The sequence below is a fragment of the Strongylocentrotus purpuratus genome, unplaced genomic scaffold, assembly GCF_000002235.5.
Source record: "Strongylocentrotus purpuratus isolate Spur 01 unplaced genomic scaffold, Spur_5.0 spur5_scaffold_16, whole genome shotgun sequence".
NCBI lineage: Eukaryota > Metazoa > Echinodermata > Echinoidea > Camarodonta > Strongylocentrotidae > Strongylocentrotus > Strongylocentrotus purpuratus.
The window spans coordinates 17249557-17265386 of NW_022145601.1; the positions used below are offsets into that span (position 1 = coordinate 17249557).

At 38.6% G+C, this 15830-nt stretch overlaps 1 protein-coding gene across 1 annotated transcript; it reads right to left on the minus strand.

Moving 5' to 3' along the window:
• Nucleotides 1–1156: 1156 nt before the first annotated feature.
• Nucleotides 1157–15412, minus strand: LOC115924687 (mucin-5AC-like). The gene is made up of 3 exons (XM_030987433.1): nucleotides 13870–15412; nucleotides 3571–3603; nucleotides 1157–3087 (listed from the first exon to the last, which is right to left on the minus strand). The coding sequence occupies exons 1-3, from the start codon at nucleotides 15410–15412 to the stop codon at nucleotides 1157–1159; spliced, it is 3507 nt and encodes a 1168-aa protein (XP_030843293.1).
• Between the last annotated feature and the right edge of the window lie 418 nt (nucleotides 15413–15830).

The window sequence follows — 15830 nt, forward strand, 5'->3', positions numbered from 1 at the left end:
AGACAAAAGAGAGAGAGAGAGAAAGAGAGAGAGAGAGAGAGAGAAAGAGAGAGGTAGAGAGAGAGAGAGAGAGAGAGGGGGGGGGGGGGGGGCGGAGAGGAATATGATGAAGAGCGTGCATGATATCGACACCAAAATTCTACATTTGAAGTAACAAATACATTTTTCCAATTTTCATGACAGTATGTTCGATGGTAGACCAACGAAATACAGAAAACGTTGCGTTGTCATGTCTATAGAACAATTTTTTTTTCTCATGAAAAGAAATTAAATAAATAGTCGTTTTCTAATTACTAAATGCGACGAATTTTACAAACAAATACGAACTGCCTTCAAATTATCCATATTTTTACACGGTCTGAACAATTTGTTTGGCATTTGTCGGCATTGTGTTCTATCCTCATAATGTGTATTCAGATGTTATAAAGTTTTTTATACTTTTTTTATAAATATTTGTGTGCAGATGTTATAAAGTTAAAGAAACCTATATAAAATACCTTTTTAAACTTTGTCAATAATTTTGACTTTCTTAACAAATATTTTTATTTGGCAGTCAGATTATCGGATTTTTTTGTTTGTGGCTGAATAATTGAGAGATATATCAGTGCTATTAAAAAGCCCCTAAATGTGGAATGTAAACAATTCAATTCTGTGCCGCTTTCATCATGTTCATGAAAGTGTTAACAACTTGTCACATGTGTACACCCGACCGAGTAGGTATAGTAAGTCCATTAATTCAGTTTCATTCTTCACAATAATTGTAAAATAGATAAAGTGACAAATGTGATGTCATCCATCATAAAGTCAACCTATAATTTTCTTCATTATCAATTTCAATCTTTACTTTGGGATAGAAGTACAGGTATTTTATGGAATAAAGCGGTTGACTCTTGGTGCTCCATATATCAATGGACTATGGTTAGAAAAGTTTAACTCAGTCCACTTTCATGCATACCAGCATATTCGTATCCGGACACCTTTTCCATAGGACAACTAACCTTTAGGACAACTAACCCGGACAACTACCCCCTTTGTAGTTGTCCGGGTGGTAGTTGTCCTAGAGAATGGTTGTCCTAGGGGGTAGGTTTCCTAGAACCCAGCCAATTATATAATTATTAAACGAGATATTTTATTTGTTATGGATCAACGGCATTATCTACAAAGTAGTACTTATTATACCATGGACTATCCTAGAACCACTGCCAAGTTCAGGATCCGAATAATGTTCATAATATCCTTGATCAATTGATCCATTCTGACGCCTGTCATCGATGTGAGGCAGTGTGTTATGGTAAAATCTTTCGTTTACATAATTTGATTTCGAAGGAATGGAGGCGTACAGAGCCGAATCTTTATCAAATCCGGGGTTATCAAAGGAACTATTATCGACGTCATCATCATCTTCCGCGTCTAAGTCGGGTATAGGAAGGAGATAACCCATGGAATCGTCACCGCCTGATTTTTCTTCGGGTGGACCGCTCATTTCCTTGGCGTCTTTGCCCCCAATCACAGTCTGCATGTCGTATGCGTTGAACGGAGAGGGCGCATGCGAGTCCAACATGGCGGCATCCCTGCGAAGCCTTCCGCGCTTCTCCGCGGAGGCATTCCTGCGAAACAACACGCAGGCAAAGAGGACGATGAGGACAATGAGGAAAATGGATATCGTCACGACGATTGCGATGATTTCAACAATGCTGACGCCGGCTGAACTGCTTTCCCCAGAGCCTGGAGTTGTAGTTTCAACGGATGTACTAGGCAGAGGGCCTGATGACAGGGTCGAACTTGGGGATAAATCTGGTGAAGGTGTTTGCGGCATAGTAGTGGTTGTAGTGGTAGGTACTGTGGTGCCTAATGTAGTAGGGTTCGTAGTAGAAGCTGAGGTGGTAGAAGTTGTTACAGGTATTGCAGTGGTAGACACTGTTGTAGGACCAACGGTGGTAGGACGAGGTCTAGTGGCAACAAATGGCGGCGTTGGAGGAGGGGGCGGTGGTGGCGTTATGAATGGAGTGGTAGAAGACTGTTGAGTAGTTACAGTGTTAATGTCGGTTGTAAGTGTGCTTGTAGTAGACTCCGGATGTACCAATACGACAACCGAGCTCTCCATGGTGATTTCGTTTGAACCGACTGGACTCAAGGCACATTTGATCTGTGTTCCATTACTTGCAGGATCTAGATTCGAAAGTATCAAGTTACACGAAGTATTGTCAGCCGAACATTCTGTATTCGCAGTTGATGCCATTTGAATTCCTTCAGGGATAATCCACAAGACCCTATGGTTACGGAAGGAAGTCTCACAAGTGTAGTTTGCATTGCCACCTGCTTCAATAAGTTGTAACATCGGTAAAGCCGTTAATAGGCCACTGATAGAACAGTTCCGTACATCACTGGATAGACAGCTAATATGGCTAGAATTACACGCAGCGGAACAGCCGAACGTCGATCCAAGTACTTCCGGTGTGACCGTAAGCTCTAAGAGACTCGTTGTGAACTCTCCACTGATCGAAACGTTCTCGACACCACCTAGTACCATCGAACCCCAAGTAGGTGACCAGGGAGGGTTACCAGTTTGTGTCTGACAAACCAGTGTGACAGTAGCATCCTCATCTGCAGAAGCACCTACATTAAGATCAGCGTGACACGTTGGATACGTGCTATCAGGTTTAACAACTACGTCTATGGCCATTGAGGTTGATGTTGCGTTACCGATGCGGCAAGTGTACTCACCAGCATCTTCTGGGGATGCCTGACGGATGCCAATACCGAAGTTGAAGCAACCGTCTCCGATGTCCACTTCACCTGGTAATAGCAGCCGAGGGTTGTCCACCAACTTGGTGAGACCCATCACTAAAAGTGTTTCTCCCTGGTACCAGGACGCCCTCTCGAAGTTGGCATCACTCACGTTGCAGGAGAGTTGGAGAAAATCCCCTGATACTGGTGAAAGATTGGATGAGGACACAGATAATTCACTCGCGCACTGGGCGGAAATTTCCCGGACGATGAGAGAGAACTGAACCAGCAGCAGTAGAACCCCAGAAAAATATGTTAAGAACCCCATGACAGTAGTGTGATGTGAAACAGGCTTTCCGTCTGTTGAAATTACAAATGAACAAGTATGTAGAAATGTCCCAATAGGCAGTTTTATTGCTTGTCCATTCAAAAGAGTTAGAGTCCAATTGTTATCGCTTTGGAAGACAAATGTTCAAGTAGATACGTTCTCATGAAACTTTTATTCAAGTCTTATTGTCGCCGGCAATCAGGAGTCGTTTTCGGCTCAAAACATTGATGCAAGTTGCACGTCATTGGCAGTCACAAAGAAATATATTTTTAATGATGATCATACATGTTGAGTCACTCTAGTCTAACAAAAATTTTCCAGCAGATGTGTGAATTAACTTGGAGACACCGTGGGATATAATGTAGGTGGCTGGTAAACAAAGACCTTTCTTTATTTAAGAGTCGATTCCAAAATAGCAATCCAAATATTATCACATGACGTCACGTTTTTATGCCACCTCGCATGGTGCATAGTGGTTTGGGCAAGACGGTACAATACAGCGATAGCAAGCTAACCTTGGCCGACTGAAACACCAGCGACGGTGGGCGCTGAAGAAAGGAGTGAAATAACATGGAAATTATACGTTTGTTTGAATTAAAAAAAATGGTTACTGCAAGACGGAAACAAAAAGTTCTAGCATGTTTCTCACTCTGCAAGTGTATGACCTCCTTCGAACGTGTACCGGAATTTTACCATGTTTAAGAGCTGAGGTCCTACCAGAATCGGGTGCATTTGAAAGAAAATAGAAAGAAATAATAGCCAGCCCGATTCCGAAACTGTTACTATTGACTGAAAATTAGATTGAAATAATGATAACGCATAACAATGAAAACAAGTAGTTCCGCGTGGCACTACAAGGTGACATTAGATTATAAAGTCACATCATAAAATCATATAAACACAACAATAGCAACAGGATGAATACAAAATAATTAATACAATATCTGTGACATTGATGGTCATAGGTTTTAATACAACATCATCCCTTTCACAATTTATTCCCCTGATAATGCGCAGAAATAACATGAACATACATGAATATGTATAAGGTTCGTAACACGAGAATGGCCTATGGGGACAAACGTTATCGTTTCCTTATTTTAAAAAGTTTTGAAACAAATCCATTGCATTAAACAAATAAAAAAGCAATTTCCTTTTCTCTTTACCTCTAGCTATGAAGGTCTTGCTGCAATCATTCTTATTTTAATCAGTAAAATCTGGTATTTGTCAATTACAAGGTTCAGTAATTTCATTGCTCGTTGAGATGCAACGTGTCAATTTGAAAGGATACTAATTAAAATCCAAATTAATGATGAACAATGTTAAAATACTTCTTACCTCGAAAGCTCGCTCTCTCTCTCCTGTCAGAAAGATCAGATTGTTTTAAATTTACCCCTTTCCTGCGATACCTTTGTGATAATCCATTTCCTTCAGAGGCGTACACTATAATCATTGTTCAGACCATTGTTTGTCATGGGTAAATTTGGATATGCAAAATGTTACTAAATCCATTCCTAGAGTGTTTTGTTATGCATCTGTTCAGTAAATAAATCTAAACAAATATGTGAATTTGAAAGTAGAAGTATCAATAAGAACTAACTATAGACTAACTACATAAATAGCCACGGGGAAGCTACAAAGGGCAAACATGGGCAAATATAGCTAGTTGTGAGTTGTCCTTATGATTCAAATTATGCGAACTTGCCCCGAATAAAAAATATGATGACTTTTTCTTTCCTTGTCAGAGACCTTAAACGCTTCACTGAATTTTGGCTTAATACATGTCTGTGTCCCCCCCCCCCCCCCAAACTCGACTGGCGCCTCCAATTTTAAAAAAATATATTATACGAAATAACGAACATGCAAATTCTGTTTTGATTGACTAATTATATAATGAATTTGATGTTTTATTTCGTTTGATCACTTTGCAAGCACTTCTGTTTTTCAGGTTTAAATCGTTTATTGGGCGGGAATGTAGAAGAAGAAGAAGAAGGAACTTCACATTTCGTCAGTTTCTCCGAAAAAAAACTCGCTATAATGATTTGCTGCCATCTGTTGATAAGATATTTAGCTACTCATGGTCTCTGAGTGAGCTAATAATAATCTGGTTTTATATAGCGCTTAATATGAAACACCATCTCTAGGCACTTGTCATATATCATTAACCCGATCGTCGGATTCAGTAAAACACAGTGTACACCATCTCCACTCCCTGGGGAGTATTCCTTCGATATGGTCACCGTGAGGGCATAGGGAAATTACTAAGACAAAGGCTTTCGTCATTCTACCATGTCCCCATTTATCTCCTGGGTATGGAGTGGAAAATGTAGATTAATGTATAACCAAAGGAGATTAGTGCCGTGTCGGGGATCGAACTCACGATCTTTGCATTTTAATTCAAGTGCTAAACCACTCGACTCCCTAAACTGTCACCCGGACAACAAGCCACGGTTAACTACCTCTATGACTATAGCTCCAGAAAACTACCTCGGGCAACTACGCCTTAATTTAATACCCCTTAGTAACTATATAAGAGGCAGGCGGCAGGTATCCGGGGGTAATAGTCCGATAGGTATCCTTTTTGCGGGAGTGGGGGGGGGGGGGGGAGTTATCCAGGGATGGCGTCTAAGGAAGTAGTTCCCCGAGGTGGAGTTTCACCCCGAGGTAATGATACTTGGGATAGTTGGCTCAGAGTGGAATTAACAAAGGGGGATGGGAGGGCGTCATCCTGAACAATATTATCTGATCAGCCTGCGTGGCTAGAACCACACGATATCAAGTTGAAATGATTTGATTGTCAGGGCTTTTAACAGGACAGCAGAGGCACCGCCCCCTCTTTTTCTTGTTAGAATGTTTCCAAATAAAAGTGGCTTTTGACCCTTTTTTCAAGTACCTGCTAAAACATAAAACAAACACAGTGAATACTAAGACCGTGTGTGTATATAAAATAACAATATTTTAACTGTGTTCATAAAACACTTAGAGAGGAAATTCAGCGAAAACGTTTAACGAATTTTTGTATTCTTTCTATTTCGTATTAAAAAAACATATAATTTTTACCCCGTCCCCGTATTCCCTTTATGTCCTGCCATTTTAAAGACTTTAAACTCTTATATATGCGTTTCATCATTGTTCAGAATGAGATAGCACATTATATAGTCCAACAGTTCCTGTTGAAGCATTATAATGTGGCAACATTAACAGCGGCATCTTTTTTTATTTTTGGAGGGGAGGGGGGGGGGGGGGGAGTCAGAACATAATTGGCCATTGTGCATTGGTACTTTGGCACCATCACAGATTCAAATAATGAAATCTTCTGTCATGAGTTTGGGGAAGAGTTCAAAGTAACATTTTAATTGTCAAGATGATATATGTGATCGTTTGTGTTGATGGAGCTTCAGAAACATTTCAACAACAGCAGCTGCAAACAAAAAAGTGTTATATCAAATTACGCGCTAATAGTCACACCACCTAACCAACTCCACATTCATGACATGTTTTCCAAATTGACAAACTCTACGTCATTTGGTGTAATGTAATTTTTGTTTGCTCGAGCTCTTGTTGATCTCCTTCAGTTGACGAGACTGGGGGTATTTTGGTGATTGAACATACTATACAACCATTATGTGTGGTTTTAGAAGAGTTATTATTGTTAGAGTTATTATTCTCTTATTCATCCTTTTTATTTGTATTCATTTATTGATTTATTGATTTATTATTGTCCCTTTTTTGTGGGGGGGGGGGGGGGTTCAGGTGCCTCGCTCATGTGTCGCTGGGTTTAATTCATTAACAATACAAATGAAGGTTTTTTTTTATTGAGCCTCCAAGCTACCCTCTGGCCCACTACTGAAAACCATCTCCAATTTCACATAAATCAATGCCAGAAAAGACCTGACAGAAAGAGAAAAAAAAAGTGAACAAAGTTACCTCTGATATTCTACTTTCATCTCTTATGTCTTATGTGCTAAATCAGCTTCAAAATACAATAAGTCCATCACTGCATGCGAACGAATGAAAGCCAGATACATCCCCCTCTACCCCTCCCTTCCAAAAACAACAACAACCCCTGATATACATACAGAAAGGGGCAACAAAACGGGAAGATAAAGAAAAAGAGGAAGAAGTGGAAGAAAAAGAGAAGAAGAAGATGAAGAAGGGTAAGAAGGAGAAGAAGGAAGAGAAGAAGAAGAAGTGGAAGAAGAAGAGAAGAGAAAAGAAGAAGAAGATATAATTAAGCGAACTACGTTTCATCTGAATTCTTCTCTCCCCAATTACCGACCATTCCCCAGAAAGGGAATTCCCCGTTCATTGTGTTTGTAGGCAGTATCTGATTCATTATCAATTCGAAGCAAACATCTCAAATGATTAATTCCCAGGCAAGCAAATAAGAGAGATTGTATATCCTGTAGCTGAATCGAGGGGGAAAATTCAGAATAGGAAGATCAAGTGTTTATCAACAAATAGGGAAGTATTCTTATTTCCCCGGAATAGATCATCAATAACTTACATCGGGGTCTAGATTATGTATACCATTTAAAAAGAGAAGGTTAGAGTCTGCTAACGGCCGACTTATTTGTAAGATCTCTCATTCTTTTTATTCCTTGGTAAAAAGAATACGCCAGTTGCACAATATCACATAAAGAGGATTTCTCATGAAATTGCCTCATATATTAAAGTAAAAATAGTTAAAAACTTTGGAATACAATTTTATGCCATAATGTGTGTGAAGTCCCGTGTATCCATCACAGGGGGCAGTGCGTTTACTGTGTTTGTGATCTTCAGCAAGACAGAATTAATTTATTGCCAATCCGATAATTCCAAAACATCACAATACACATTTATTTATATTTATAAGATAATGACGTGGATCCTAATCAAATGATTGGTTGAAAGCGTACACGTGACCAGGCATTCTTTTTGCCTAACGCGTAATTTGGATAATATGACCGGTCATTATTCAATCAAAATCATGTTATAAAACATCATTTTATAAAACAAACAAAAAATATAATCTTATAAAACAAATAATACACTCAGTACTTTCAAAACATTCCAAACATCCTCGGCTATCGCCTCGGGCGTGTTAGACTGTTCCAAAGGTACCTTGTGCGGGTAATTCTTACTAATGCCCTCACTGCTGTGTATTATTTGTATATCACTATACATCATCAAACATTCACGAGAACTTCAGGATTTTCCATTTAACAAGAGAATCGTATGACCATTACTCAATAATGCCTTCAAAGTATTTCATTTTAAAATAATAAAAATCCATCAAGGGATTCCTTTAACATATTTTTAGATTTACACCTCTACTATTTAAAAGCCCATCAATTGTGTAAAAAGGGAACTGTCGATACAACTCATACATTTCCTGTTTCATTATTTCAAAAGTTGTATTCATTTACTAAAAAGGAAGTCTCGCATCTGTCAAAACACCGTCTGTATTTTCATATTGACATTTGGATAGTTACATTTCTCAACCTTTATAGGAGGAACTGTAAAGTGTCAGTTTCCATCTTGTTATAGTCTGTCGTTAAACAAATGGGTTATTGTGTTTTGTTAAGGCTGAAAACATTTTTATTAAGTGTTTGGGTTTACAATAAATATAATTTTTGATAGTTTACATGTTAATTCAGACGGCATATCAGCACTAGAGTTTCATTTCACTTCACAGTATGTGCTCCCGGTAAATTTTGTTGAATTTCAAAAAGCGCCTACTGCCGTACAATTGGTAGCTGCGACCATGACAATCTCAGAATATGTATTTGTGATATATAATTTCCAAACCGGAATAGCTAATCGGTCGATTTTAGTCGAGAAACATTGTTTTATAGCTTAATTAATATCTTGACCTTGAGAGAGAGCTATACAACATAAAGAGTTTATTATAGTGTTTTCATAACTTTAGACTCGATTTCAACCGCGACAACGATCGCTGAATATTGTAGGATCGCATACGCTTCCAATATGTTCATTTGAACCAAATTCATGACTTCATACCAAAACGTTGTAATACCTTTAACGTCTATAGGGGGCTAGGGGTTAATGTCCTTCTGGTTCTAAACAAATTTATTTCTATGACCAACTCCATACTTTTTATGTGGAAGGGGAAGTATAACAATTTATAGTTTGTTCCTTGCTGCAAAAGAAAATAATGATGACATTCATTTCTTCGAAGGCCTAAGTATGCTTTCAGTTTATAAACTTCCAGTTCCACAACTAGGCTAATCTTTTTCATTCGACAAAATTATGACCTTTAAAAAAAGCAATGTGATCGTCTATTCACATTGCATAAGTATACGCCGTCAATCCGTCATCATGGTTGAAAATACATTAACCAATCTAAGTCTGGGATAAAATGTATCATTTTATTGTTTCCAAACTAAACTTGACCATTTCATGCGTAACTACACTATTACCATATCAAGATCATGATGTTTCACCATCAATTTGTAAAAAGTTTCCACATTTTTAAAATTATTGTAATACATTGTCTCTTGTTACTAGTAAATTGATATAATCGTCGTCGTCATCCTCCTCATCATCATCTTCATCCTCCTCATCATCTTAATCATCATCATCGTCTTCATCATCATCTTCATCGTCATCATCATCATCATCAACATCATCTTCTTCATCTTCGTTATCTTCATCATCATCGTCATCATCATCTTCATTTTCATCATCATCATCATCATCATCATCATCATCCTCATCATCATCTTAATCCTTACCAATATCATCATCATCATCATCATCATCTTCATCATCATTCTCATCACATGTTCATATGTCCTCTATAGACTACGCCTAAGGATTAGAATTAAAACAAATCTGAACTCAGTCACTGACATGGTGTCACTTATAGCAAAGAGACTTTCGAATATTATATACGTGAACGTCGATTTCATTTCAAGAATAAAACAATCGAGTTTAATGTTTATGCAGTAAATCGTCACGTACATACAAGTATGCTTAGTAAAACTCTGAAAAGTATTCACAATATATACATTTGTATAGACGTTCGAATCGCAATTACATCAAAAAAATAAAATCGACATGTTGTTCAGAACAAGAAAAAACAAGAATATCATCACACGATATAAAATGAATATATGCGGCAGAAGAAAGACACATGGGCCACGCAATGAAAAATGATTGATAGAGTTTTAGAGTAATGATTATATATGATTGCATGAGTTTCACCTTCTTTACACAGCCTCCAATATCAATACAAATTACCAGTATAACGTCAGAAATTGAATACATCAGAAATGAAATGATTTCAGAGATGGAATACAAAACTTAGTTACATAATTTCATCTTAAATTAATTCAAATTTACTTTTTACAGTTGGTTTATTCGAGTTGCAACTATTATTTACAGAGTGACGAGAAACGGAGTAGGCATATCAAACTGAAATAAATTCCTATGCTTACACGAAAATAGTCTCCGTGTTATTGCGTTTCCTTTAGGGAACAACAATAAAACTCCCTTAAACCCCCTTACACAAAGCATGATGTTACCGCTCTGTTCATAGTCAGTCAGAAAGGCGTTAACTCTGGGTACAATTATATGAGTTAACGCTAAACAATAATAATAATAATTGAAGAAAAAACACAGAAACAACAACAGCAATAACAAGAGAATAGAACATTGAACATGATATTATTTCCCATTACTGAGTAGCATACAGCAGACTTGCAGTTGTAAACAAATAAAAAACTTACGCATGATCTTGATTGTCAATATGGGCGTTTGATATCACTCGTTAAGTGTTTGAGCTTTTATAAAGCATTTCCTTTTATGGAAGGTAACCTTCGAACATTAATAGATCATTTGTCATAAATTTAATTTTTGAATTTTGTTATAGTTTTTTTTCATAATATGTAGTCATGCATTAGAGTACAATCATATCATTATGGGTATAATTATTGTAACCAAAGTTGAATTGTAATGAAACAATGACTTTGCAAGTCCGAACCTGTCAATCCAAATATCATTTAATTATAAATGATAACGTTTACAAGGCAAGTCGCATTGGAGAGATAAGGATTAGTGGGGTGTAGGTCGATGGAGGGGCAAAAAGAGAGAGAGAATGAGAGAGAGAGAGGGGGGGGGGAGAATGAGAGAGGGAGATATATTGGGAGAGAGAGAGAGAGAGGGGTGAGAGAGAGAAAAAGAGAGATAGAGAGAGAGAGAGAGAGAGACATATACAAAAGGACAGATAAAAAGAGAATGAATGGTATAGAAGAAATGAAAAGGAATGGAAATTAAAGGATATATTAACGGAGAGAGATACAGTGACGAATGGAAAGAAAGAACAAGCTAGTGAAAGAGAGAGAGAGAGGGGGATAGATAGAGGGATGTAGGGAGGGATGTTTCAATGAATTACCTATCATAGTCTAGACACCCACTGCACAATTCAGGAGTTTAAGTAAACAGTTCTATGTACATGTACATGATCAATCAAGCGCATACTATGCAAAGATTCAATCTGTATAGCGCCTATCTGTTTGGATTTTCTCTCCCATCTTTTGTTGGCATACCAAGCATACTAAGTACACCTCCGCACGCAATGTTAAATTCTCATTTGTGTACGGGATTATAATTTATGAGAATAGACACGAGTGGTTGCACTATGCGTCTGAGGCATTCATTATTCTCGTTCCATGTTATTATCATAATAATATCTATACAAATTCAGCCAAGAATTATTTGTTCCTAATCAAAAACTTTTTTTTTTTTTTTTTTTTTTTTTTTTGGGGGGGGGGGGGGGGGGTCTTATATTTCAACTTATCTGTACACGTTTCCCTTTACGAACGTAACGTAGCTCTTTACCATAGCATACTGTACATGTTTGTCCTACCAATCGTAAGACACCAGCGTATGTATGTATTTTACACAAAAATATCAGGAGTGTATACTAAGGTGTATACTAAAAAGAAAGTTGGCTCATACACCTCAAATGGATTTTAAGGACAAGGGTATACTCTTATTAATGCACCCTTTAAGGGATTGAGCAGGCCTATTTATCGGTAAAAGACGCCGGAATTCTAAAGCCGTACACTTTCTTCAATGATATTTCTATTTTCCAGAAATACCACCGTTATGTTGTCAAGTCTGTTAGCTCATCATGCTTTTAGAACATAGTATCGGTCTATGCCAACTCGTCTTGGAACATTTGAGATTCATGACGTAGCCTGTATACTTCGTAAAAAATGTTATAAAATAAACAGTTTGTTCTTGCCTACGACCAGTATCATTCAATGTGAAACGTGCAAAACGTCATGTTATTTCCCAAATCGTATTCAATCAATTACAAGTTGAAAATTCCGAATTGATACAATCGCCCGCCCCCTTCATTTTGGAAATCTAACCGTATTGTACCGCAAGCAAACAAACGCACCTAAAATATGGAATGCCTCATGCACCCATTTGTCACGTACCACTTGGTAAATACACAACCCAATCACCTTTTCATACTTCTTAAACCTCATCAGCAATCTTGTTTACAAAGTGTAAAGTTAAAAAAAAAATCCTTAGCATTCCATATCAGCTACAAAGCATGTTATCAAGAGGACAATGAATTTCAATAGCCTCCTCTAATCATTTTAATCAACAGCATGATTTGGTGTCAAGTTTTTTTCATGTAATTAGCGACATGAGCAAACAACAAAGGTCATTTACCCAACTGTTAAAAAGAAAAGGAAATGGATACTAGATATCTATTTATGAACTTACGTTGCATTTCATGATGCAAAGGTGGAATTTTCTATCTTAAAATGAGAACAAATCATGAAGTCTCTTTTGCTTGGATCTCTTTTGGAGTAATGAGCAAAGTGGATTTCTTTTCAATTAAGATCAGTGGATATTTGAGGCAATGGGTAACGCGCACTAACTTCAAACTGGTCTACAACGTTGTCACCCCAACCTTCCTACCCTCAAACTGAATTATGCATCAGACATAAGCTGACTGAAAAACAAAACGAAACGCCATCATATATGGTAAATACAATACGAAGTAAAACGGGTTGTTAAAATAAATGACTGATCCTACAAAGGACGTAGCTAACAGAGTTGACGTACTGGCAAATCCAAGATATTTTGTCACATGCATTACCCAACACATCTAAGGTTGTAGTAGATCTTGTGACTGTACAAATTTTAGGAGCCCCTTGAAAAAAGAGAATGGATGAAATACTAAGTAAAATTATAATATTTCATTGAACTGTAATATATGGCACAGTCATGACACATCAAATGCAAATGACTACCTACAATGGACGTGCCTTTTACATAATAAACGCAGCAAAGAACTAAAAATGTATAACATGACAGATTATGTACACTGATACATTTGTATTTGGATGTCTACTAAACAGGAGTTACATTCCTGGTATTCCACTGGCAGTCTTTGAAATATCTTGACTCTTAATCCAAGTGCCGAGGGTTCGAATCCAAGTCCGGCATCAATGTCCTTTAGCAAGACATTAATCCACATTTTCCACTCTTCTCCCCTGTGTAAATTGGTACCCGTAGCAGATGGCTGCTCGGTACTCGGCAGTGAGCAGGATAAGTATCGGTGGGGCGTCACGGCGTAACGGACATGTGGGATATTTAGATGATTTAAGAAGACACGATTATTATAATAATTGTTAGAAATTAAGGATCTATTATTCAGCGGAATACTAGGAGATTAATGCATAACTGATAATAAGGCAGATATTATGAGCTGTTAGGTCAATCGTAGCTAGTGCCTTCAGATATTATCATGTCATTATCAAAATGCTTTCCGTCTTTACTCTCACTATTCATCATAGAAATCAAAGGCCCAGGCGTCGGTGGATCATTCGGTTCGGTCTCCTCTGGATGTTCCAAAAATCGGACGCGTACATTCGCTCGATTCCTCTTGTTCCTCTTGATGACCTTGGCATAGGGGGGTTCAGCCTTAGCATCCGTCTCTGTGGGGCTGCCATCAGTCGCCACATCGGGTGCTAGTTCCAGGACGATCCCATCGTCCTTTGCCACCGGATTCTCCTCTCCATGTTCTCCATTTTTATGTGGTGTATCATCATTATCGGCAACGTTATTGTGTTCTACACTCTCCTCACTCAACTTCCTAGTGTTGATGATAGAGTATGGATCTTCCTCGATTAGATCTTTACCCTCAACATGATCAGGACCATCGAAGCTATCTGATCCAGCTGAGAGGGAAGCGATGTCAGATTGCTTGACATCCAAACCAGAATCAAAGGAATTTTCTTTGGGTAGGCTTGGAAGACGGTCGAGACGAGAATTTCGTTTAGGTTTGTCCACAACACTACCCGCATCACTTCCTGATGTGAGGTCTTCTGCAGGAGTCTCAGGTTTTGCTATGTCATTTTTGGAAGGCTCTGTATCTTCTGTTTTGGGCACGGTTAACTTAACTGATTTTGCCTCTCCAGGGGCGACAGGAGCCGGTCTCTTGCTACTTCGTCCTGGAAGTGTTGAGGACTTCTTGACAAAGTGCACCTTCTCAGGAGAAGGCGTTGTTTTCGTCGCTCTTGGAATGGAGTTGGTACCTGGGTCAGAAGGGACAGATCGGACAGATCTCACTGATGCAGCCGTCGGTGCCTCCTTTTTGATTAAATCAGCAGCAGCTTTTGTGGGTGTTTGCTTTGGGGTTGGTGCTTTCTGCTTCGATTGTCTCTGCGGATTTTTTGTTGTTGCCTTCTGCCCTTGAGAGGTTGATACCTTTGGAGGAGTTGTAGCTGATCGAGCTGGTGTAGACACTGATACTGTGGGTGAGCTCACAGACTTCTGATTTACAGATGAACTCGCAGCACGATGATTTGATCCACTGGGAGTAGGTCCGCCCTGAGTCGGTCCACCCACAGTCGGTCCACCTGGAGCAGTTGGTGCTTTCCGTTTACTTGGTTGTCGGTGAACCTCCTGCCCCCTTGCACTAGGTTGTTTCATGCTGTCTTTAGCAGGATAGGAAGGAACGTCTCCTGCGCCAGTCTCATCTTTCCTCTCCAAGCGATCTCCAGAAGGGATGCCGCCGGAAGTCTCCTTAACAACATCCACCCTCACATTGTTATTCACGATTACTTCCGGGGCACTTTCCTTCGCGGCCTTGTCGATTAACTCATCTCTGCATTTAGAATGTCCATTTTCGATGGTCAAATTCGTAATGGGTTGGTGAACATGGCTGGCACGGTAGGCGTTTTTCGCCCTCACAGATGGTGAAATATAATTAGGGTCATAGTCATGTTCGATTGTGAATGATTGCCTCTTAGCGCAAAGGACAAAAGCCACAATTAGAGTGATTGTGGATGACACACCCACTATCGCGAGAATTACAGGATCCATCGTCGTATACTTGAATCCGAACAGCAATCAAATTTTTTAAAAATCCAACAATGTCGTTCTCCTTGATAATTCCACAGTTAATTTGTGATAGTCGAACTGCTGTCACTCGCTGACGCTGTAGTCACAGTAATGTCCGTGAAACTGGGAAGGAAAAGAAATGTGTATCGAAAGTATTGAAGCCCATTTGAAGCTCATCGGCATCCATTTAATATGATATCATAATGCTATACGAATTTTTCACTTGTAAACGTGGTGTTAAATCTCTCAACGATTCCGTTCGATTAGTTGCACTCCGTTTGTTCAGTATCAAGTTCAATATCGTATCATTAAACTCGAACCTCTTGTAAACAACTTTTTGCAGATGGCTGCAGTCGGTAGGTCGATTAAAAGACCTTGCGCTCATTACATCGTGCAGAAC